The 24,817-nt window shown below is 43.5% G+C and overlaps 1 protein-coding gene across 4 annotated transcripts in view; it reads right to left on the bottom strand.

Annotated features, from left to right (window-relative positions):
- DENND3 (DENN domain containing 3) overlaps positions 1 to 24,817 on the bottom strand; it is a 235,872-nt gene that overhangs the window by 118,920 nt on the left and 92,135 nt on the right. For all 4 annotated transcript variants that reach the window (XR_003854950.1, XM_029592116.1, XM_029592114.1 and 1 more), the window contains 2 exons: positions 23,109 to 23,239; positions 20,772 to 20,927 (listed from right to left, as the gene is read on the bottom strand). Coding sequence is in view for 3 of the 4 variants with exons in the window: in XM_029592116.1 (XP_029447976.1) it covers positions 20,772 to 20,927; positions 23,109 to 23,239 (287 nt within the window). In the remaining variant the exon portion in view is untranslated. The remainder of the gene's footprint in view (positions 1 to 20,771; positions 20,928 to 23,108; positions 23,240 to 24,817) is intronic.

The following is a 24,817-nucleotide window of genomic DNA, read 5'->3' as shown; positions in this document are numbered from 1 at the left end:
ATCAGAAGCACTGTTTGTCATAAAAAATGCATTAACAGGTATTCTAAAATGGAAAATAAAAGTAAAAGTAAGTGAAGCATTATAGGTGCAGACCAAGAGATTGCAACAGCAGAGAAGTAAAATAGGTACATACCATATTTAGAAACAATTTAAATACTGTATTCACAGATCATTGAAATGGAGACTAAAGCACTAAAAAGAAATAGAATTGATCCAGCAATTTTTGCTATTGGAAGCAGGACTTGTAAACAGGCATAGTTCACAGAGTCACGATAGGTAGCTTAAACAAAAGATTAAAAAGGAAAATGTAGCAATTATAAAAGCAGGACCTAAAGAAACATTTCATTAACATTTTATATTTCTTTTCAGTGCTTTACAGTCTCCATTTGAAGGATCTGTGTATATGGTATTTAAATTATTTCTCACATATGGTATATGTACTTTTGCTTTCACTCCTCTGCTGTTGCAATCTCTTGGTCTGCACCTGTAATGCTTTACTTTTTGCTTTTATTTTCCATTTTAGAATACCTGTTTAACTGTTTGTCGTCAAAAACGCATAAAGTGCTTCTGATGTAAGCCGCCACCTCCCTATGTAGCCTTGGTAAAACATTGTCCCATGTCGGGGGACTGAGTTGTAAATTTTTACTTCTGATTTAATTAAATTTTTCCTTATCTACATTATAAGGAAGACTTTGCTGTTTAATCTGATTTGATCAGCTCCATCTACATCAACTTTATCAACCTATCGCTTGTTCACAGACCATTTCAAAGAGCTTCCACAGCACACATTTGCATCTATCATTTTGATTTTTAAGTGTGCTTTTGCGCTTCTTTCCACAATATTTATGGTAGCTCTAAATATTTAGCCTTGGTCTTGTAACCTTGCCCAGACAGATGACTTTTTAATTGTGGACCTTTTTATACAAGAGGATGCCCAAACTCAGTCATGCAGACTTACTCTGCAGGGCGGTTTATTGGTTACACAATTATTTAAACACCTGATTCTTATTAGCCAGTTGTGCTAAGGAAATGGATTCACTTACTATTTCTCACACACACATTGTCTCTCAAGAAACATGGCATTGTTTAATGTATATCCTTTTTATTGCATAAGAGTGATTTCAATGGAACAAGTAGATCATGATAAGAACTTGTAATTATCATACTTGGGGGTTCACAAACTTTCTAATAATGGGATGTACCATGAAATGATACAAATAAAACTTGGAGGTGCTCACCAATACATAAAAGAAGCAATGTTAGGTTACAGAAGCTTGAATCCTGTCAACACCACACATTATCCTACACAGCATAGGATTTGCTTGGATCAGTTGTAAGGGCAAGGGTCAGACGACAGATCAAGATCTCAGTAGGCAGGGGAAACTGGGCAGAAGGGGTGGGCCAAATGGTTCTTATTTGCTGACAATTATTATTGGAGCTATTCAAACAAGCTACCTTGCATTTCTGTGGCCTCAATCATGCTCAAATTGTTACTGTATCAACTCTTTTATACTGGAACTCAAAGCTGAGTTACAATGCAATATACTTAAGTTAGTTTTCAGTTTTTATTTTGACTGGAAATTTCAATGTTATAACAAAAGATGTCAGTGGAAAAAATGAGAGATAACATAGGAGAAAAAAATCAGTAGAAATGATTTTTCTGCCAATTTCTTTTTTGTTCTAACATTGAAATTCCCATTCAAAATAAAATAAAAACTAGAAACTAAGGTCCCTAAATATACTGAAAAATGTATATGCATACATTGGACATACGAAAATAAAGAAAAGGATGCTGAATTAGCACATGTATGAAACTTAACTAGTAGCATCTATCAAGGCTTCAACACTGGCTACAACAGAATATATATGCTCTGGCCTAACAGGCAGAGGAGAAGTGGCAGATGAGATTTAATGTGTACAGTGAATGTAGTGTTTCCCTTTGAAAGTTTCTGGCCCATTACAGACCACAAATATATAAATATCTGGATTGTTTGAAAGTGCAAACTCTACTGGGAAGTTAAACTTTGCCAGGATAGCCCCGGCACCACCCCAGAATAGTTACTTTTTCCCGTTCCCCTGCACTGGAGGGGAGGTCATTTTGGGAAGGAGTGTTTCTGCAGGGATTTACCTGCTGAAAACCTTCTGAAAATTGTCCCTTTATTAAGACAGTAAGAGTAATGTCAACAGATAAGGCCCACCAAGTCTGTTCAGCTGTTCCTGCCTATACTGTTCTAGCTAAGGAAAGCTCTGAGTTGTCAGCTTAACCTCCTGCAGGATATAGCAAAGTCACTTACCTGTAAACAGTGTTTTGCATGGACAGCAGGACAAATCAGCCACACAAGTGGATGACTACCTCCAATGGCAGCATGACAGATATACTCTCAGAACTCAGAATAAACTTCTCAGCATGAACAGGAGTTCCTGCACATCAGTCCCATGTAAGCCTCTTCAACTGAACTTCAACTCTAAGGGAGGTCCCACAGAGAACACCTGTTACAGGTATACAACTTTGCTTTCTTGGTCGATAAGCAGGATGAAATGCAGCCACACAGGTGGGGACTCCCAAGCTGAGGGTTAAATGTTACATATATAGCTTGCTCAAAGGATGTGCAATCAGAGAAAAAAAAGGTAGGAAAGTTGAAGCTGTTATTTGAAGCAATTATTTAAAACTGCTTGCCCAAAAAGCACTGTCTGAGCAGGATTCTGGCTCTGTTTTACAAATGTGTGTAAGGAAGATGAGATTGGTTTTACAGATGTTCTGAATCAAAACTGAAACTGAATGCAGAAATGCTACTGATGATATAGTTAATTCTGCCAGGGATCACTATACCTGAATTATTGTAGCAAAAAGCAATAGTCTGAAAGCCAAGAAGAAATAATTTGCTTTGTTACTGCTTATCTCTGCTTACTCGGCTTATAAAAGCCAAACTGTGAAGATTTTCTTTAGTCCATTGTTCTATGTAAAATAAGACCCTTCTGCAGACCAGTGTTTGGAATACTTGCTCTGCTTTATCATCATGAGGTGTTCAGAAAAAGAAGCTAAGGTTATATATGGATTGATTTAAATGCAATTGTGATACTATGTTAGATAGATATTTAGGATGAGTTCTGAGCATTGTTTTGTCCTTAAATATCAAGTACATAAGGGTCCCAGCACTACGGCTTTGAGTTCATGTATTCTTCAAGCCAAAGTAACTACTATAAGAAAAAACAGTTTCCAAGTCAAACACTTGAGGTCTTTTGCTGCCATAGGTTCAAATAGTGGATTTATCAGATCTGATAAAACTAAGTTTAACTTTGGGGCTCTTTTATAGGAGGATGAGACCTTTCATAAAAATGAGTACAAGCAGAATGGAGTATATTGGTAAGCCCTCTTACTGAATTAGACCTCAATCTTGATTTTGAAAGATGGAAAAGGTATAAGAGCATATTGATAATGCAGTGAAAAGGATCTTGCCCATGTGTTTCATTTTAATTTACAAGAATGTCTTCCTTGTTGCTACTGTCAATTTCTGTGGAAAGTGCATAACATCTAGGATTTGATACACAACATCCATGCTGTTAATGCCAGACAGCAAAGGCTGACGTGAAAGAGAGCCTTTGTATTGGGTTATGAGATATGGAAATCTTTCAGGTGAACTGGTTGAGCTATTGTTTGTCTCTGAAGCTATGGAAACCAGATTTAGTACAGCCAGAATTGGGTTATTAGGATCAATGTCCTCTTATCTTTCCTTAATTTTAGAATTGTCTTCATTAATGGAATTGGTGGAAAAGCATACATAAGGCCTTGGTTCCAAGCTATTGCAAAGGCATCTGAAGCTACTGTATTGTGGTCCAGTCTCTTGGAACAATAACATGGAAATCTGTTATTGAAAAGAGCTGCAATCATACACTTAGAGAGGCTCTCAGCAGGCACCAGACTATCCCCACTCCCAGCACCATGCATAGATGGGAACAGATGCCGATGTTTCTTCAGCTTCCCTCGATGCTCGGCATGGGTCTTCCTGGATTCAGAGGTCAAAGAGGCAGAACCTGATATCTTCTTCAAATGGGAGGAATTGGACAATGGTCTGCCTCCGGGTTCCCTACTGATCATAGACAGACGGAACTAATAGTTCCCCCAATAATGTCAATGGCCCTCCTATCATCAATGCAGCTCCAGGTTCCTTTGGTGACTATGCCTCCAATGCAGATGCTGATGGACTGGTCTTCCGGTACCTGAACAAACATTCCATGAAATCCAACAGTGAACGTCATTTTTTGGGGGTCATTTCTCTGCACTTGCAGCATTCCCAAACATTATACAATTCCCTCAAGCATAGGGTACATCTATAATTTCCTGCCATATTGAGAACAGCACTGGTACCTACTATACATATCGGACCTAAACAAAAGGGATGTAAAATTTAACCTGATGGCAGAATAGTGTCAATGGCGGGCCACACTGATGGCCCAACCTCCCCTGAGAACAGCAGCAAACAAACTTAGAAAAATGCTGAAAACCCCCCTACCATATCTTGGGAACTACAGAGGAAGAGACCACAGGGCCCCATGACAGGCAGCCAAAAACTGAAGAAAATATGAAAAAAAGTCATACCAAAAATCTTGAGAAGAGGCTCAAACCATGACTTTTCCGTGAAAAGTGAGAGAGACTGAAGGGACCCTGGGTGGACATGTGTCATAATAGCCCATCACTAATTCAGTCCCCAGAAATTTTCCATCAGTAAGACATCAGGAGAGGGGTTTTGCATGCCCAGGGAATCTCAAAGTTCTAGAAACTGACAGTTTTTCTGTGCCAGTCTGTCAGATGACACCCATGTGTGAGGATTGCCATCTTGCTTGTCCTCAGAGAAAATAAATTACAAGTTGGAATCATAAGTTATAGTATATAGTGTAAGACTTCCTTTATGAGCCCCAGGGCTGTGGACTTCACAAAGAGGAGGAATTCAGAAGGTTTGAAAAGGAAAGCTGAAGTTTCACTTTTGAGAAACATGCCTGGATTTAGGCACAGGCAATATACCTGTCTCCAATGCCAAAATTTTGCTAGACACCAGAGCATGCTGCTGCTCCCAAGCCTTTATCCAGGTCTGCCTGCAAGCTAGTGGCACTCTCATCTGACAGCAGCAGTAAACTTTAAAGAGGAAATTCATAAAGCTCCAGACCCCGATGGATATGGCAGAGAATATTACAAAATACTGCAGGATAGAGTCCCCCCACTTTTGCTTTTGTACTATGAACATTTGCTTGATCAGCAAGTTCCCCCCCCCCCCCCCCCCCCCCCCCCGCCCACACACTAATCAGGCTTTAGATAAGGACTCTCTAGATCCTGGCTCCTACTGGCCGATCTCCCTCCTGAATTTTGATACCAAGTTGCTTGCGAAGATTTATGCCGACCATTTGGCAAGTGGTTTTTCCTTACCGATTGGGACTCATCAGGTGGGTTTCTTGTGAGGGTGGCATCCCGTGTTTAATATTCGGGCACTAGTCTCTATTGCCTGGAGTCTGAAACGTAATATTCCCTCCATACTGGTCAGTTTTGACACCGAAAAGGCCTTCGACTGAGTGGCATGGGACTACCTCTTTTTTTGTTTTGCAGCAATTTGGGATCACAAGTGATTGGTTGCGGGTGGTTCATCTTTTATACACGGCACTGAGCGCATATATATTACTTAATGGCTCTGTCACGGAGGACTTTCCGCTACAATGCAGTACAAGGCAAGGTTTTCCTTTATTGCCTCATTTATTCTCTCACTTGAACCTCTCTTATTAGCCATACAGAAGACAGAGGACATTGCCGATGTAGGGGTGGGGACTCTTCCTTTCAAAGTTGCTGTATTTGTGGATGACTTATTAGTTCATCTTACCAATCCCATCACATCGTTGACTGCTTTGATGGAACTTTGAAAGGTTTGGGTCCTTTTCGGGTTTTAAACTGAACCTGACTAAATTGGAGGCTCTAGCCTCACATCCTCATCATCAAAATGACTGGCAAACAAGGTTCCCATTTAAATGAGCAGGAGAAGCCTTTCGCTATTTGGGCATCCAATTATCTCTTTGGCTAAAATATAATGTTTTGCTCCTATTAAAATCTCTCAAGAATAAACTCTTGGAATGGAAAGTCTTGCCCCTGTCAATAATCGGCTGTATAAATCTCTTCAAGAGAAGGACTGGATTTACCCAAGGGAAGTCTTGCCTAACAAATCTGCTTCATTTTTATGAAGGGGTTAATAAACATGTGGATAAAGGTGAACCGGTAGATGTAGTGTATTTGGATTTTCAGAAGGCGTTTGACAAAGTCCCTCATGAGAGGCTTCTTCGAAAACTAAAAAGTCATGGGGATAGGAGGCGATGTCCTTTCGTGGATTACAAAATGGTTAAAAGACAGGAAACAGAGAGTAGGATTACATGTTCAATTTTCTCAGTGGAAAAGGGTAAACAGTGGAGTGCCTCAGGGACCTGTACTTGGACCGGTGCTTTTCAATATATATATAAATGATCTGGAAAGGAATACAACGAGTGAGGTTATCAAATTTGCGGATGATACAAAATTATTCAGAGTAGTTAAATCACAAGCAGACTGTGATACATTACAGGAGGACCTTGCAAGACTGGAAGATTGGGCATCCAAATGGCAGATGAAATTTAATGTGGACAAGTGCAAGGTGTTGCATATAGGGAAAAATAACCCTTGCTGTAGTTACATGATGTTAGGTTCCATATTAGGAGCTACCACCCAGGAAAAAGATTTAGGCATCATAGTGGATAATACTTTAAAATCGTCAGCTCAGTGTGCTGCAGCAGTCAAAAAAGCAAATAGAATGTTAAGAATTATTAGGAAGGGAATGGTTAATAGAACGGAAAATGTCATAATGTCTCTATCGCTCCATGGTGACACCGCACACCTTGAATACTGTGTACAATTCTGGTCACCGCATCTCAAAAAAGATATAGTTGCGATGGAGAAGGTACAGTGAAGGGCAACCAAAATGATAAAGGGGATGGAACAGCTCCCCTATGAAGAAAGGCTGAAGAGGTTAGGGCTGTTCAGCTTGGAGAAGAGACGGCTGAGGGGGGATATGATAGAGGTGTTTAAAATCATGAGAGGTCTAGAACGGGTAGATGTGAATCGGTTATTTACTCTTTCGGATAGTAGAAAGACTAGGGGGCACTCCATGAAGTTAGCATGTGGTACATTTAAAACTAATCGGAGAAAGTTCTTTTTCACTCAACGCACAATTCTGGAATTTGTTGCTAGAGGATGTGGTTAGTGCAGTTAGTATAGCTGTGTTTAAAAAAGGATTGGATAAGTTCTTGGAGGAGAAGTCCATTACCTGCTATTAATTAAGTTGACTTAGAAAATAGCCACTGCTATTACTAGCAAAGGTAACATGGAATAGACTTAGTTTTTGGGTACTTGCCAGGTTCTTATGGCCTGGATTGGCCACTGTTGGAAACAGGATGCTGGGCTTGATGGACCCTTGGTCTGACCCAGTATGGCATTTTCTTATGTTCTTACCATTTTGTAACAGAAGTATAGAATATATTATTAGGACAAGTTAGTGCAGTACAGAGACACTCCAGTATACCTATGAGAAAGCACTTAAAACAAAATTGCATTAAATGTAAAAGACCCTTTGCTCTGTTACCATTAAGGCCAGAGTGTCAGGTATCAGCTAGAGTAGGGTGGATTCTGGGAGGTCCATGCAGATGCAGCCCCTCTTTCTGTGGGGTTTGCCATGGCTCTCCCATTGGTAATACTATATAATAGCTCCACCAGCTATACAGCTGAGGAGGCAGTTCTTTAAGTTTAGAACAGATTTTGGAGGTAGAGAGAGTAAAGAATTTTGTTTTACAGGCCCAGCCAGCCAGTTTTAGCTAAATAAGCCCTGTTTGGTGGTCCTGGCTAAGATCAGGAGGGTTTCTGCCCAGCCAGTACACAATCTGTTTGGTGAGAGATCCGTCTGAGCACATTTTCTGGACTTTTACCTTTTAAGTATAGGAGCCTTGCTGAAGCCTGTTCAGCCCTTGGGCTCTGGGTCTGGGCAGGTTAGGGAAGACCTGCTCCCCATTGCCTTGGTAAAGAAGGGGGTGCCAGGGGCCCTGTTTTAAGCCACCCCAGAGTTGTCTTCGGTTTTGTAAGCCTAATTTCAAGATCCAGATTAGAAATTCTGACTGCCCTTCCTTCCTGCTGGAGCACTGATAATCCTGCTCCAAGGAGTCCCTCCCATTAAGAGTTAAAGGAAAGAATAAGGACTGCATAAGAACAAAGAAGGTTTGAATCATCTAACAGTGAGTAAAGGCAAAGCCTAACATCCGTAGAGCTACCCATCTGGTGCTTCAGTAAAGCCTGGGGAAAGAGAACTTTAACTCTCTCTGCAGCAGCTTTGTATCCTGGCCATCTGGAAGGGGTATTCTGCATATACAAAGGCTACCCTGCCCATCTGGAACTCTTTTTTTTTTTTTTTAACAAAACCCTGGAAGGTAGTGATTCCCTGCACAGCGGCAACACATATTCCTGAACAGATGAAAGAAAATCCTGTAAAGAACATATTTAATGGTGCTGTGGATCAGTATTGTGCCATTTACAACTATTTGCAATAGTAAAGATTTATTTGGACACAAACACAGTGGCTTCTTTTATTTCTTTGGCACATAGCACATAGATTATCAATTTCCCTAACCCAGGGAATTCCAGAGGGAGTGTTAATCACCCCGCACTGGGAACCAAGAGGACTCCTTGCATCCCGCAGTCGAAAGAGCCTACACGCTGGGAAGGAAGGGAGGTTGGAGAGCTAGCCTGGGTTTCTTCCCCAAACAACTTATTCATTCTTTTATGGCCCTATTGGTGTGCAAGATGCAAAAACCAACTTGAACCCTTTGAAAACATGCTGGGAGAAATCATCCCCAAAGACTCACCCTGTCTTCAACTCTATGATGAGGGGAAGGAGAGGACAAGCAAGGAAGTAGAGTAAGCACAGAAAGGCACATACAACCTTGAATACAAAAAAAAAAAAAAACCCAGAAAGAAGTGACATTAATAGGAACATACAGCGGTAGTAGCATAATGCCCCACTTCCTGGGAGGGTTCTGAACGAGTATAGCAGGATTCATGGAAAGAAAGTAACAGCTAAGAAAATTTCTCCTTCTGTTTCATCTTGCTATACTATTCTATTCCAGTCCAGTCCAAACAGGTGGGAAGTACTCAAGCCCAACTATTGAGGGAGGAAGGAAGTAAGGGCTGCTTTAAGAACACCAGCCCTCCCTAGAAAACACATCCTGTCAATAATGCTTTGTAAAAGAATGCAGGGAAGACAAAGTAGCTGCCCTGCAAATGTCCTCCAGTGCGATAGCAATGGCTTCTGCCCAGGATGAGGATGAACATAAATAAGCTCCAGGGCCACTAGCCCCTCAGCATATAGACCAAAAAATATGCTTCCTTGCTCTAACATTCCAAGGTTGTCTTTGAGGTCACCTCACCCTTATGCAGACTTTTGAAATTCTGGTTGCCACATCTCAAAAAAGATAGTTGCGATGGAGAAGGTACAGAGAAGGAAGACCAAAATGATAAAGGGTATGGAACAGCTCCCCTATGAGGAAAGGCTGAAGAGGTTAAGGCTGTTCAGCTTGGAGAAAAGATGGCTGAGGGGGGATATGATAGAGGTCTTTAAGATCATGAGAGGTCTTGAATGAATAGATGTGAATCTGTTATTTACATTTTCGGATAACAGAAGGACTAGGGGGCACTCCAAGAAGTTAGCAAGTAGCACATTTAAGACTAATCTGAGAAAATTCTTTCACTCAACCCACTATTAAGCTCTGCAATTTGTTGCCAGAGGATGCAGTTAGTGCAGTTAGTGTAGCTGGGTTCAAAAAAGGTTTGTATAAGTTCTTGGAGAACTTATACAAACCTCGCTATTAATCAAGTTTACTTGGGGAATAGCCCCTGCTATTAATTGCATCAGTAGCATGGGATCTTCTTGGTGTTTGGGTAATTGCCAGGTTCTTGTGGCCTGGTTTGGCCTCTGTTGGAAACAGGATGCTGGACTTGATGGACTCTTGGTCTGACCCAGCATGGCAATTTCTTATGTTCTTATGCTCAAATACCTCATAAGAACCCAGCAAACATCCGGGCACTCCTCCTCAGAAAAAAAACACAGCAATGTAATAGATTGACTCATATGAAATGCCAAAACCACCTTTGGCAAAAAGAGTAGAACACGCCTGAAAGAAACCAGTCAATCAAAGAAGGATCTCTGCAAGATACAATGAGCTAAGCAAAGGAGAGATCCTTCAAAGAAGCCCACTTCGGTAGCTCAAAAGGAAACAAGAACAAAGACCGCAATCTCAAATTCAGGTCCCACCGAGGAACCAAAGGCTGAAACGGAGGATGCAGTTTCTTAACTTCCCACAAGAAATGGACCACATCCGAAAGTTATTATAGAAATACCCTGAACTTTGCCCCATAACTGGAAACAGCCACCACTTAAACTTCAAAGAATGCAGGGCCAAATTTCTCTAAACCCTCCTAAAGGAAGGACAAAATGCAAGTAACATCAGCATGCCAGGGGGAGAGAGAATGGTCTTCCAAAACACCTCAAAACTACACCATACTCTGATGTAAGCCAAAGAAGTAGAAGCCTTACAAGCCTCCAATAAGGTGGAAATAACAGAAGGCAAGTAGTCTTATTTTCCTTAACCTCAACCTCTCAAGAGCCAAGCTGTATGACAAAGCTGAGCATCATGTCTGGTTCCTGAAATAGATGGAGGAAATGTTGACCGCAACCTCATCAGAACTGCGTACCAAAGTCTCCAAGGCAAATCCAGCATTATCAGGACCACTCGATGGTCTTTGACCTTGATCCTGTGCTGGACACACCCAATCACTGATCATGGTGGAAAGACATACAGAAGCCCATTCTGAGGCCAAGGCTGAGCTACAGACTCAGTGATGGACTCCCTGCGATGATCATAGAACCAAAGAGCATCTGCGTTCTTGCAAGTAGCCATTAAGTCAATGCAAGGCAAGCCCCACTTGAGGGCCATTCGTTGAAAGGCATCTTGGGCCAGCTCCCACTTGCCCAGATCCAGAAGATTCTTGTTTAGAAAGTCCACTTGAACTTTCCCCAGGCCCACAATCTAAGCCACCAAGAGCTCTAGATTCTGTTCCACTCAAGGAAAGAGAGACAGGGAGTTTCGGAGGACTGTCCTTCATCAGCTATGGCAGCAGGGGACACATCTTGTATTCCTGGAAGAAAAGCAACCAACATAATAGAAGTGCAGCCTGCAGAGAACTTAAATGAGCCCTAACCTAAGGAATGAGAGATCTACAGCAGCCACCATAGAGCCCATCAGCTGCAGATAGTCCCAGGCCCATGCTTTCTAATGCACTGAAACTCTGCACCTAACTTAGCAACTTGTCCACTCTTTCTGAGGTCAGAAAGGCACATCAACATACATACATAGAAATGACGGCAGAAGACCACCGAACGGCCCATCCAGTCTGCCCATCAAGCTTTCGCACTTTTTTTTTCTCTCATACTTCTCTTACTCTTGGCTGTTAGTAATCTTTTTTATTCTATTTCCCTTCCACCCTCGCCATTAATGTAGAGAGCAGTATTGGAACTGCATCTAAATGAAATAGCTTAATTAGTTAGGGGTATTAACCATTGCAATAAGCAAATGTTGCTTACCTGATGTAACAGGTGTTCTCACAGGACAGCAGGATGTTAGTCCTCACAAATGGGTGACATCGAGGATGGAGCCCACCACGGAAAACTTCTGTCAAAGTTTAAACAGAACTTTGACTGGCCCCTACTGGGCTTGCCCAGCAAGGCACTGACCCTGCAGCCAGCAGGGGTCTCCCTTCAGTCTGATTTTCAAAGCTACAGGCAGTGCCTAGAAAGTAAAAACAAAACAAACCCAACACCGCGGGGTGGCGGGCGGGTTTCGTGAGGACTAACATCCTGCTGTCCTGTGAGAACACCTGTTACATCAGGTAAGCAACATTTGCTTTCTCACAGGACAAGCAGGATGGTTGTCCTCACAAATGGGTGAGTACCGAGCTGAGGATGTCCTGACTTGCACCAAATGCACCCAATGACGTGCAACAGGCACTACAACTGGGGTGGAATTTGGTAAAGGGCATCCGCACCCTACCGGGAAGGTGGAAGGGTGTTGGTACATCACGTTGGAAAAAGGTTACGTAAGACAGATTGGCCGAAGATGGAGTCCTGTCTTCCAGCTTTGTCCAAACAATAGTGGGCTGCAAAGGTATGGAGAGAACTCCAGGTTGCAGCCCTGCAGATGTCAGGAAGCGGCACCGATCGAAGGTGTGCCACTGACGTCGCCATGGCCCTCACAGAGTGTGCTTTCACACGGTCTTGAAAGGGAATGCCAGCTTGCTGATAGCAAAAAGAAATGCAGTCCGCCAACCAGGAGGAAAGAGCCTGCTTACCCACAGGATGTCCTAACTTGTTAGGATGAAAAGAGACAAATAATTGAGTGCTCTTCCTGTGAGCAACTGTACGGTCTAGATAAAAGGCTAGAGCTCGTTTGCAGTCTAGGGTATGCAGAGTCTGTTCCCCGGAGTTGGAGTGGGGCCTGGGAAAAAAGATAGGTAGTATGATGGATTGATTAATATGAAACTCAGAAACTACCTTAGGTAAAAATTTAGGGTGAGTGCGAAGTACCGCCCGGTCCTGCAGGAGCTTAGTGTAAGGCGGATAGGTAACTAGGGCCTGCAATTCACTAACCCTGCGAGCTGAAGTGATAGCCAAAAGGAATAACACTTTCCATGTGAGATACTTTAACTCACAGGAGTGCAGAGGTTCGAAAGGAGGTTTCATTAGACGACCAAGAACCAGGTTAAGGTCCCAAGATGGGGCCGGAGGACGTAAGGGTGGCTTCAGATGGAGCAAGCCTTTAAGAAAACGTGTTACTAGGGGTTGTACTGAAATAGGGACACCCTGTACACCTTTATGGAAGGCGGCTACCGCACTGACATGCATTCTGATAGAAGAGGTTTTAAGACCTGATTCAGAGAGATGCCATAAATAGTCCAAGAATTTGGAGATTGGACAGGAAAGGGGATCAAGGGACTGAGAAGTGCACCATGATGTGTACCTTTTCCATTTGTATGAGTAAGACTTTCTTGTGGAAGGCTTTCGTGAAGCTATCAGGACCCGAGAAACGGAATCTGAAAGGTTGAAAGGCTGAAGGACTAACCTTTCAACATCCATGCCGTCAGGGACAAGGCTTGGAGGTTGGGATGGAGGAGGCATCCGTCGTTTTGAGTGAGCAGATGCGGGTCCTTTCCCAGAGGAATGTGCCTGCGGATGGAGAGATCCTGGAGTATTGGAAACCATACTTGGCGTGGCCAGTAAGGTGCTATCAGGATCATGGTTCCCCCGTCCTGGCGTAGCTTCACGAGAGTCTTTGACACAAGAGGAAGTGGAGGGAATGCATAGAGCAGACCGGTTGTCCACTTGAGGGAGAATGCATCCCTCGGCCGAGAGTGCTGGCTCCGAATGAGAGAGCAGTAATCGTCCACTTTGTGGTTCTGAGGGGACGCAAAGAGGTCTATGCGGGGATAACCCCACTGGTGAAACAGAGAGGTCGCTACCAGAGGATCGAGTGACCACTCGTGTGGTTGGAAGACACGGCTCAGCTGGTCTGCCAATACATTGTCTACTCCCGGCAAGTAAGTGGCCCTGAGGTACATGGAGTGGGAGAGGGCTTCCGCCCAGATCTGCGCAGCTTCCTGACACAGAAGGAAGGAGCCGGTGCCTCCCTGCTTGTTTATGTACCACATGGCCACTTGGTTGTCCGTCTGGATTAAGATTATCTGATGAAAGAGATGATCTTTGAAAGTGCGGAGCGCATAGCGGATTGCTCGAAGTTCCAGGAAATTGATCTGGTGTTCGGCTTCCTCTTTGGACCATAACCCTTGGGTTTGAAAGTCGTCCACATGGGCTCCCCAACCGATTTGAGAAGCGTCGGTGGTTAGGATTACTTGCGGATCCGGTGGAAGAAAGGGTAAGCCCTGAAGGAGGTTGACCTGAGTCGTCCACCAGGTTAAGGATAGGCGCAGCGCTTGTGTGACTGTGACTATGGAGGACAGAGGCTGAAAAGCTTGAATCCATTGGTGTCGTAGAGTCCATTGTGTTACTCTCATGGCTAGTCGGGTCATGGGAGTGACTTGAACCGAGGATGCCATGTGCCCTAGGAGAATGAGGAACTGGCGAGCCGTGGCAGTGTTCTGAGACTGGAGCTGGCGAGCCAGGGACATTAGGGTGTGGACCCTCTGAAGAGGAAGGTAAGCCTTTGCCTGTAAGGTGTCCAAGTCTGCCCCAATGAAGGATAAGGTTTGAGACGGGACTAAGCAAGATTTCTCGTAATTGACGAGAAACCCTAAGGAAAGGAGTGTTTGAATTGTCAATTTTAGGGAGGATTGAGCTATCTGTTGGGTGGAGGCCCTGATTAGCCAATCGTCCAGGTATGGGTAGACGTGGACACCTTCCTTCCTGAGGAATGCTGCTACCACTACGAGACATTTGGTAAAGACTTGTGGGGCAGAAGCTAGACCGAAAGGGAGGACACGGTATTGATAATGGTCGTGGCCAACTAGAAACCGCAGATATTTGCGATGGGATTGTGTGATCGCAATGTGGGTATAAGCGTCCTTGAGGTCGAGAGAGCACAGCCAATCCCCTCTTTGTAGCAGAGGGAGCAGCGCGCCTAGGGTTACCATTTTGAACTTCTCTTTTTGAAGGTATTTGTTGAGGGCTCGAAGGTCCAAAATGGGACGTAGTCCCCCCGATTTCTTTGGTATTAGGAAGTATCTGGAATAGAATCCCTTGCCTCGTTGAGAGGGAGGAACGGGTTCTATAGCATTTGATTGCAGAAGAAGGGATACTTCCTGTTGTAATTGAGCCAAATGGGTGGATAGACTCCACGCTTGAAGAGGCGGGGAGTCTGCCGGAAGAGTTATGAAGTTGAGGTGGTAACCCTGTGCGATAATTGTTAGCACCCACTGATCTGAGGTGATCTGCAACCAAGGTTGTAGAAAATGGTACAGTCGACCTCCTACAGGGATGTCCGGAAGAGGGGTTTGGCATGTGCTCCCTACAGGGGAGTCAAAGGCCAGCCGCAGGCCCAGGAGGAGGGGCTACAGTAGGCCTTTGTTTCCTAGGCTGACGCGGCTGAGGCCTAGTAGAGGATCGAGCTGGACGAGGCCTGGCCGATGGAGGGTAATAACGGCGTGGTCGAAAGAATGACTTCTTAGAGTCTTTCTTTTGCGGTTGCTTGGAGGTCAGCTCAGGTGGGACAGATGAGAGTTGTTTCAACGTCTCATGGTGGTCTTTCAACTCCGCCACAATCTGCTGAATTTGCTCTCCAAACAAATTATCGCCTAAGCAGGGTAAATCAGCAAGACGATCCTGAACCTCTGGGCGAAGGTTGGATGATTTTAACCAAGCCCAACGTCTGGCTGAGATGGCTGTGGCTGAAACTTTTGTGGAAGCATCGAATATGTCGTAGGCAGTCCTAATCTCGTGCTTCCCTGCCTCAAATCCCTTGTGAAGAAGGGCTTGAAGCTGCGGTTGGTATTGGTCTGGTAACGTGTCAGCATAGTCTTGCATCTGCTTAAGGATGGCTCTGTTGTACTGAGTCATATAAAGTTGATATGAAGCTATGCGTGAAATCAACATAGCTCCATGATAGACTTTCCGTCCAACACTATCTAGGAACTTGTTGTCCCTGGTAGGTGGGGTAGAAGAGTGTGGCTTAAGACGCTTGGCCTTCTTCTGCGCGGACTCAACCACAACAGAGCGATGATCCAGTTGAGGTTTTTGGAAACCTGGTGCTGACTGGACAAGGTAGGTGGAGTCAGCTTTTTTGTTAACTGGGGACACTGATGAAGGAGATTCCCAGTTTTTCTTGAGCAGATCCAAAAAACACCTGGTGTATAGGGATGGAAGCGATGATTTTTGGAGCATCCAGAAATTGAAGGAGTTCCATCATCTGGTGTCTGTCATCAGCTTCAGATTGTAGTTGAAAAGGTACAACTTCTGACATCTCTTTCACAAAATTAATGAAAGATAGATCCTCAGGAGGAGATCTTTTTCTACTCTCTGTAGGAGATGGAGGCGAAGGCAAATCCGTGTCAGAAGATGTATCATCATCATCACCCCAGGTATCGTAGGGATCAAGTGGGGTTTGTAACCCTGATGGACCTGGCTGAGGCTCTAAAGGCATCGATGGAAACCGAGGTGGAATCGGTGCCGTAGGTGGAACCAGAAATGGCATCGATGGCTTCGGTGCTGTCGATGGAATCGGTGCCTGGCGTGGAATGGATGGAACCGAAGGATATATCAGTGGAGATATACCAGAAGGCACCGATGGAACCACCCCGGAAGGGGGAATCCGGAACGGTGTTTCTCCTGCCGATGAAAATCCAGTCGGAGACGGTGGTGTTGTCGATGGCACTGGAATCACCGATGGAAGGGCCGTCATGAGCGCCTCCATGCGGCTCAGTAGCGGTGCTAGCGCTTGTATCAACGGCTCGGTGGTCGGTTCCCTCCTCGGTGGCGAAGCCGGTGCCGGTGTCGGTGCTGGGGGCGGCACTGGAACCGGTGCCAGAGACGGTGCCGATGGAGGTTGCAATTTCTTCATCGCTTTCTCGATGGCCTCCTGGACCAGCCGGTCCAGTTCTGCCCGGAGACCAGGGGTAACCATACCCGGCTCGACGGGAGAGGGAGGCTGAGGCAGGGCCGGAGGGACCACCGTAACCGGTGGGATCACGGCCCCCGCACCCCGGGAGGGTGAGGGTTTCCTCGATGCCTGCGAACGAGACGTGGAGGGTGTCCGGTCTGTTCGCGGCTTCTTTGTCGGTGGCTCGGCTTGAGCAGAGGTCGATGGCTGTGGATCCTCGACAGGCCGAGATTTGTGCCATCGATAGCGGTGCTTTTCCTTCCGATCCCCTCGCCCATCCGGGGAAGGGACGGGAGTCGACGGCCGAGAAGCGATCGATGGTGGACGGTCACCGGAGGGTTGACGATGATGGTACAACTTCGACGGTGCCGGTTCCGATGACGTCGATGCTATCGATGGCGTTGGGGTGGGTGCATGGAAGAGGAGCCCCATCTTCTCCATCCTGGCTTTGCGACCCTTGGGTGTCATTAAGGCACATTTGGTGCAAGTCAGGACATCATGCTCACTACCCAAACACATCACACAAACCCTGTGGGGGTCTGTGATGGACATAGTCCGGGTACAATCCGGACAACGGCGGAACCCCGTTGCCATGGCCTGAAGCCAAAATTTAGGCTGGGGATCGGTAAGTGCCAACAGGCCTCAAGGGCCAAATTCGACGGTAGTCGATGGAAAAAGGCAAAAAACTTACCGGGTTCCGTAAGATGACTAAAAATTTGTCGAAGGGAGACCCCTGAGGGGCAAATTTTCTTAGGAAATTAACTTCCAAATTCCTGTCAGGAACGTGGTTAGAGAGCTCCTTTCACCGCGTGGCAACTGCTGCGCGGAAAAAAAGAAGACTGAAGGGAGACCCCTGCTGGTTGCAGGGTCAGTGCCTTGCTGGGCATGCCCAGTAGGGGCCAGTCAAAGTTCTGTTTAAACTTTGACAGAAGTTTTCCGTGGTGGGCTCCATCCTCGATGTCACCCATTTGTGAGGACAACCATCCTGCTTGTCCTGTGAGAAAGCAAGCTACACCCATGCTTATCTGTTTATCCAGACTATGTAATTCAGTCCTTGTTGGTTGTTGCCTGAACATAGATCCACGTTTCTTCATTCCCCCCTGCAGTTGAAGCAGACAGCCATGCTGGCTATGCATTGAAAGTGAAGTATTAGGCTTATTTGGTTTGGGGTAGTAACCGCCGTAACAAGCAAGCTACTCCCCGCTTTTTTGTGAATGCAAATCCTTTTTCCACATTTCCTCATTGCCGCTGAAGCTTAGAGCAATGTTGGAGTCGCATTAACCGTGTGTATGTTTATTGAATAAGGGTATTATCACCAGGTAGTAGCCGTCTTTCCCGTGAGCCACCCACTCTTCATTCACATCCTCTAGACCAAGGGTGGGCAAGTCCGGTCCTCAAGGGCTGCAAACCAGTCGGGTTTTCAGGATACCCCTAATGAATATGCATGAAATAGATTTGCATACAACTGAGGCAGTGTGTATGCAGGTCTCTCTCGTGCATATTCATTAAGGATATCCTGAAAACCTGACTGGTTTGCAGCCCTCGAGGACCGGAATTGCCCACCCCTGCTCTAGACTTTATGGATCCACAGTGTTTATCCCACGCCCCTTTGAAGTCCTTTACAGTTTTGGTCTTCAAATCATATTTGAAAAACTAAAATCATATTTTAGTTTTGAAGTGTGCCTCCAAAAACTCCAGACACTGAAAGAGAGAGATTGAGCTTTATGAAACTGCCTTGATCAACAACTCATCCAGATAAGAATGAACCAATTATCTTCTCTCGCTGTAGAGAAGCCACCACCACTATTGTAGTGAACATTCACGGAGCCATAGCCAGACTGAAGGGGAGTACCCTGAACCGAAATTGCTCCTGCAGAATATAAAAATGGAGAAATCATTAATAGGCCTACATGATAGGAGTATGGAGATATGCTTCTGACAGGTCTCATGAAACAAGGAACTTGCACCGTCTCACTACCAACAGCACAAACTGGAGGGTTTTCATTTGGAAATGAGAGATTTTGATATTGTTGATATTCTTGCGATTGAGGATTGGCCTGAAATAAGTCTTTCTTGGGCAACAAGAAATTAAAGTGAATACCTGCCGAGATCCCTCTCCTCCAAAGGAAACAGAACTGCCCATAAGAGCTGAAGCCAAAGGAGGATCTGTGCACCGCCCTTTATTTAATAGCCAATTTACAGGTGAAAGCCAAAATGTTTTCGGGAATAGGAGCACACAATTCCAAATGTAACTGCAGTGAATGATCTCTTAACACCAACTGATATGAGGTTATTCAGGCCCACTCCTGGTAAAATCACTGTAAGCGACCTTCTACTGGACTGATCAGAGTGAACCCACAGCACTTCATTAAGACGACCAACTGGCTCTGTAGCAGGAGTGGAATTAGACCTAAGTGTCTGGAAAGCATGAAAGAACAGATTCTGTCCCTTAAGAGTCATGTGAATTCTGAAGTGAATAAGAACCTTGCCAATGTATCCTCTACTGCTTGTTCCTTCTGCAGGAAGTGGCAGGGAAACTCCATGAACACATCCCAAGGAGCACTGCGAAACTCCATTGCATATCCTTCTCGTATCACCTCCAGGACCCACTGATCCGATGTGATTTCGACCCACCTCTGATAGAAAAGAGAGTGGCGTCCCCCTATCTCCTGTTCCTAGGGGTTGGTCAGCAAACCTTCATTGGGAGGTTCCACTATCAGAGCCTGTGCCCCTTCTGGGTTGCCTGGGATGACAGGACTGAGATCTAAGGAAGAGTCCTTTGAAAGGTCGCTCCTCTGTAGGGTCAAAAACATTTGGATCCTCTAGCACAATCTCTCATGTTAAAGGTGTGCAGCATCTACTTCTTATCCTCCAGTAAACAAGGAACCAGTGATTCACCCCACTTACTAGCCACATTCTCCAACTCACTCCCAAATAAGAGCAAGCCATTAAAGGGCAATTTGGTGAGGTTAGCCTTGGAGGTTGTATTGGTTGACCAATTTCTCAGCCATAACTGACAACTGGCTGCAAGTACTGAAGCCACCCCTCTGGACACACATTGCTACCTGTTCCTGTGGCCAGTTAAGTTGAAAAATTTAAATTTAGCCATATTATAGATTGCTTTCTTGGTGATATTCTTCTGTATTGCATGCTTGAAATCTCTCTGTTTTTCCAATTTTGATATTACTAGTCTGTATCAAGTAGTGGAGTTTGTTAAATAAAAAAGGCCGGTATCTACAAGAGTTATTTATGCACTGTTATCTTCCATGATCAAGACTTGGGAATATAAATACATTGCTCTGCCCCCCCCCCCCCGTTCCCACATGAAAGACATCTGTCTCAAATCTTCCCCTCAGGACAGGGAAGTGGGTGGGTTGTGAGTATTACTGTATAGAGCATTAGCAGGCTTAAAGGATGTCATCTTGTACCAAAAGTTTCTGAAAACCTCAAACTATTAAGCAAATAACAGGAGTACTCGCAAATAAAAAATATATACACAAAGCACTGAAAGATAATCCATTAAACTTTAGAACCAAAGGCGAATTTGGCTGCAGATTCATATTAGCGAAGACGAACTAAACTGAGCTGTAACTATGGGAAAAGCCCTAAGAGAATTAAAGCTCTTAGGTAACAATCCCAGCTGAACTCATGATCAGCTCCAAGTTTACAGTCGATAGTTTGCAAACACATAGCATGTACAGAATTTCTGAATAAGTAAAGGAATAACTTCATGTAAATGGAGACAGACAAGAAAGCAGAACAGCAGACCAACAACATAAACCACTAAAATAGAGGAAGTACGTTGGTTTTTAACATCTGACCACAGAATCAGAAAAAAAAAAATCTGTGCGCCATACAACAGGTCAGAGTTCTAAACTGGATTCTCTCCAATTTGATATACTTTATTGGATCACCATAAGAATTATTTGAAGAAAATGTAATGCATGAGTTCTTAAGACCACATAGGTCCCCCCTTCTTAAAATGGCAATAAGGTAAATAACTACAGAAAAACAGAATCATAAAAAAACTGATCAAACAATCCTAGTTTCCTACTGCCTACCTGAAGATAGCAACAATTAATTGCAGGGCGATCTGCTGCAACTCAGAGTTCAAGTTTTGCTGCCAAATCTTCCTGTGCATTCTTAGTTCAGTGAGGTCTGTACAGGAGCTCAGGTGGCAGAGTTCTAAGTCATAATGCAACTGCAGGGTCTTCACACTAGGGAAGTAAAAGATACAGCAGGGTGAAATTTACAATAAAAGTTTTCTACAGACTTTTTAGTGATACAGTAATTAGTGCAGCACATGCAGATTTACTTCTTTGATGTCACTTTGTTGCTGAGAGGTCTAATTCAGAGAGATTTCTTGCGAGACCACCTATAAAACATTTAAAGGCAAGTAGGTTTGACAGATAAAAGTAACAAGGGAACCAGTTACTTTATTAAGTCGGGTGGGGGGGGGGGGGGAAGAGGGCTTCACATACATGTGAAAGTTGCAATATACATACTTTTTTTGTTTTTTTAATTTAAGGTAGATTTATCTACTGTTTCCAATGCTTTTTTTTTTTTTTTTTTTTTTTTTTTTTTTTTTAACGTGGGCAGCCAGGATGCCCCCCCCCCCCCAGCCCCGTGACTAGGCTCCCCCCAACCCACCTTTTCCCAAACGTCCAACCCAAAGAATAACACACTGCTAACACGTCTGACGATGATTTGCTGCTATTTTATGATGGACTTTCATATCTAAACCTTTTAGCTTCAGTGTGTACCTCTATATGACTTTTTCTCTATTTGTTTGGAGACCACCACTGTTTTTTTTTTATTGCCTGGGCGGCTGAGCTCTGCTTTTTTTCTTGACAATGGGTGGGAAGGTGGAAAAAAGAAAGTAAATATTGGTGCTATTAACGATGCCAGAGCAGGGATTTCCTCTTTAGATGTCTTCACAATCATCCTTACTTTGCTGCCCTATTGTCCCTCATGGTAAGAATGCCAAATCAAACAGCAACTGTGACTATAGAATGTTGTTTATGCATTGGGTTTTATTTATTTATTTTTACAAGCACAAAAATAAAGGCAGAGTCTGAAATTTATTTTTGTTTACCTTTTTTACATACTGTATATATAAACACTAGACCTAACCTGTACTATGAACCATCATGGCATAGTTAAACACAAAAAAATGTGCGTAAAAGTTGTGTGATAAGGGTAGGGGTTAGCTATAAAGGAAAGTAAAATGTTTTGGCAATTTACCCACTTAAAAAAAGGTCATGGAAAATCTACAATTTAAACACTTAAAACGTAACACCATACAATGCCAGGAAGAAATTTCCATAGAAAACATAAAACAATTAGAGGATATTCATATTGCACACACTCATAGTTCTCTGAAACGGACAGGAAACTAGAACCCTTCATCATATACTCTTGTGGAGAAAAACATTTTGACTTCTAGAAAACTGTCACTATACACAAGTTGCTGTGGGCAGCATTGTGCTGGTAGTGTAATAAATAAGGCAAGGTAATACATTCTCAGAAGTGTCAATATAGCAAACAGAGCCCACTATGAAACTATACCAACATGTGTTTCGGCATATTAGAATGCTTACGATCCACAGGAGATTCAGAACATGCTTTAGACACAGGTTCAAAGGGTGCTTCTGTTACGATGGCGCCACGGGACACGACTCCAATATTTTTCCTGGGGGGTGACCCTAATGCAGTACCCAGCATTGTGTACCTATATTTAGTATTATTTTTCCTTATGTGCATCACTCCGCACTTGACCACATTCAATTTCACTTGCCATTTAAATGCCCAGGTCCCCAGTATTGCAAGGTCCTTCTGCAGGGCCTCAGTCTACTCGTGATTCAAAAACTAGCAATAATTTTGTGTCATCTGCAAATCTAACCATCTTACTCAAAACTCCCTTTTCCAAATCATTTATTTACAATGTTAAAACAGCAAAGATATCTTCATCTCTATCCACTGAGAAAAATGATTTAGTCCAACTTTCTACACGATACTTACAAGAAGTGCTACCTAGAAATAGAGGAGTTTACTTTGAGATTGTCACATGTGCATCCACACACGTAACAATACCAGAAAGATAAGCTGGCCAAGTTTGCTTCATTTGTGCTCAACTTCTTTGAAGCTTGGTGTTCTTTATAGATATTGCAGCTATAAAATATTACTTATATGCTTTTAAATCCATTTTTTTCCATGCATAAACTAGCACACTTCAACATATTTGCACAAAAAAATTGATAATGAAACTGTACCAAAAGTTTTAAAATATTTCAATGATTGTAAACCGTTGTGATGGTCCTAACTGATGTGATGGTATATAAAAACTAATAAAACCATAGTCAGAGCAACTTCAATAAAAAATTAACATTAATATTTACCTATTTATAAAAGTTTCAGCTGCTTTCGAGGGGACATCTGGGATGTCAATGTCAAGACTTTCATTTTCACTTGATTTTGAGTATGCAATATTGCCATGATCAATATTTATTAAAATCAAGTCTTCACCTGCCTTAGAAAACATTTAAGAAAAAAGTGAATAAATATACCCAGGAACTAATTTTATCTATATGCATTTCACTAAGGCACACAGAAAAAAGGATTTATTGAGCCTACTATATTGAAATTCACTTATATGTTGTTACAAGAGGACATAAGCATCTTAAGTCACTCAAAACCAATGATAAATCATGAACTCGGGAAATATTGGCCCAGTGTCAATGGCATGTTTATGCTGGGCAAACAAAACACTTTAACTCCAAGGAACAAGTTCTACAATCACTTAAAGCTCATATATAACAACCTAAAAAATTAAGAAATGCCATGCTGGGTCAGACCAAGGTCCATTGAGATCAACATCTAGTCTCAGACAGTAGCCAATCCAAGTCACAAGTACTTCCTGGGATAGCAATAGCTTTCCTTAGTATATCTAGCTAGTAATGTTATAGGACTTTTCCTTCAGGAGCTTGCCCAAACCTCTTTTAAACCCTGCTATACTAGTCACCTTGACCATGTCCTCTGGCAACAAATTCCACAGCTTGGTAATATGCCAAGTGAAAAAGTACTTTCTACTATTTGTTTTAAATCCGCTGGTTGCTATAATATTTCTGGAAGGGTAAATAACCATCCTTTATTTACCCATTCCACCCCACTCCTGATTTTATCAACTTCTATCATGCCCCCTTTCTGCCATCTCTTTTCCAAACTGAAGAGCCCATGCCTGCATAGCCTCTCATCATAGGAGAGATGTTCCAACCCTTTTTATCATTTGTCACCCTCCTCTGCACCTTTTCTAGTTCTGCCACATCTTATTTGATGTGAGGCGACCAGAACTACACACAATACTCAAGGTGTGTTTCCAACATGGCCAAAATTCCCTCAAATTTTTGAAAGGCTATGTGAACAAAAATGTTCTTTTCTGCAATTTTTTATAATTTATTTATTTTATTTATTTAAATTCTTTTACTATACAGATACTCAAGACGCGGTCTTATCGTACCGGTTTACAATAGAACAGGGGAAACCAATTAACAACTATATAGAAGGTAAAAGTTACATCAAACAGGGAGCGAAAAACATGGGAGCTGGAGGACAGGAAAGATATTTTAAAACGATAACAACTGAAGAGTGGTAAAATGGTCATTGAAAACAATGAAAAACAAAAGAAAGCGATACATACTCAGCTCGATTAAGCTCGGCTGTAGGTTAATCTTAGGCAATTATTCACAATTATTCATAATTTTGTGGACGGGGGAAACATGGAGAGGTAAGCAGGTGGGGAGGTGGCAGGGATGGGGGGGGGGGAGTTAGGGAGGCGGTCAGGGTGAGAGTCAATGTGTTTGATAAAAGGTTCCTTCAACGGTAAGCTTGAGTGAACAGCCAGGTTTTCAGTTTCTTTCTGAAGGAGAGATGGCATTGTTCCTGGCGTATATCTGGGGGAGGCCATAACTTCTCTAGGTTGTGCGCACAAGCTCGCCCCAGAGTGCATACAACTAAGTGGCTGGTTGCACACTAAGGAATACGTGCGCTTACGCGCACAGTTATGCTTGCAGTTACACACACAGAGGGCCAGCCCACTCCGTGCGTACCG

Source organism: Rhinatrema bivittatum, chromosome 2 (assembly GCF_901001135.1).
Source record: "Rhinatrema bivittatum chromosome 2, aRhiBiv1.1, whole genome shotgun sequence".
NCBI classification, from domain to species: Eukaryota; Metazoa; Chordata; class Amphibia; order Gymnophiona; family Rhinatrematidae; genus Rhinatrema; species Rhinatrema bivittatum.
Note: the sequence above shows the minus strand (reverse complement) of the source record. Positions and strands in the feature narration are given on the sequence as shown.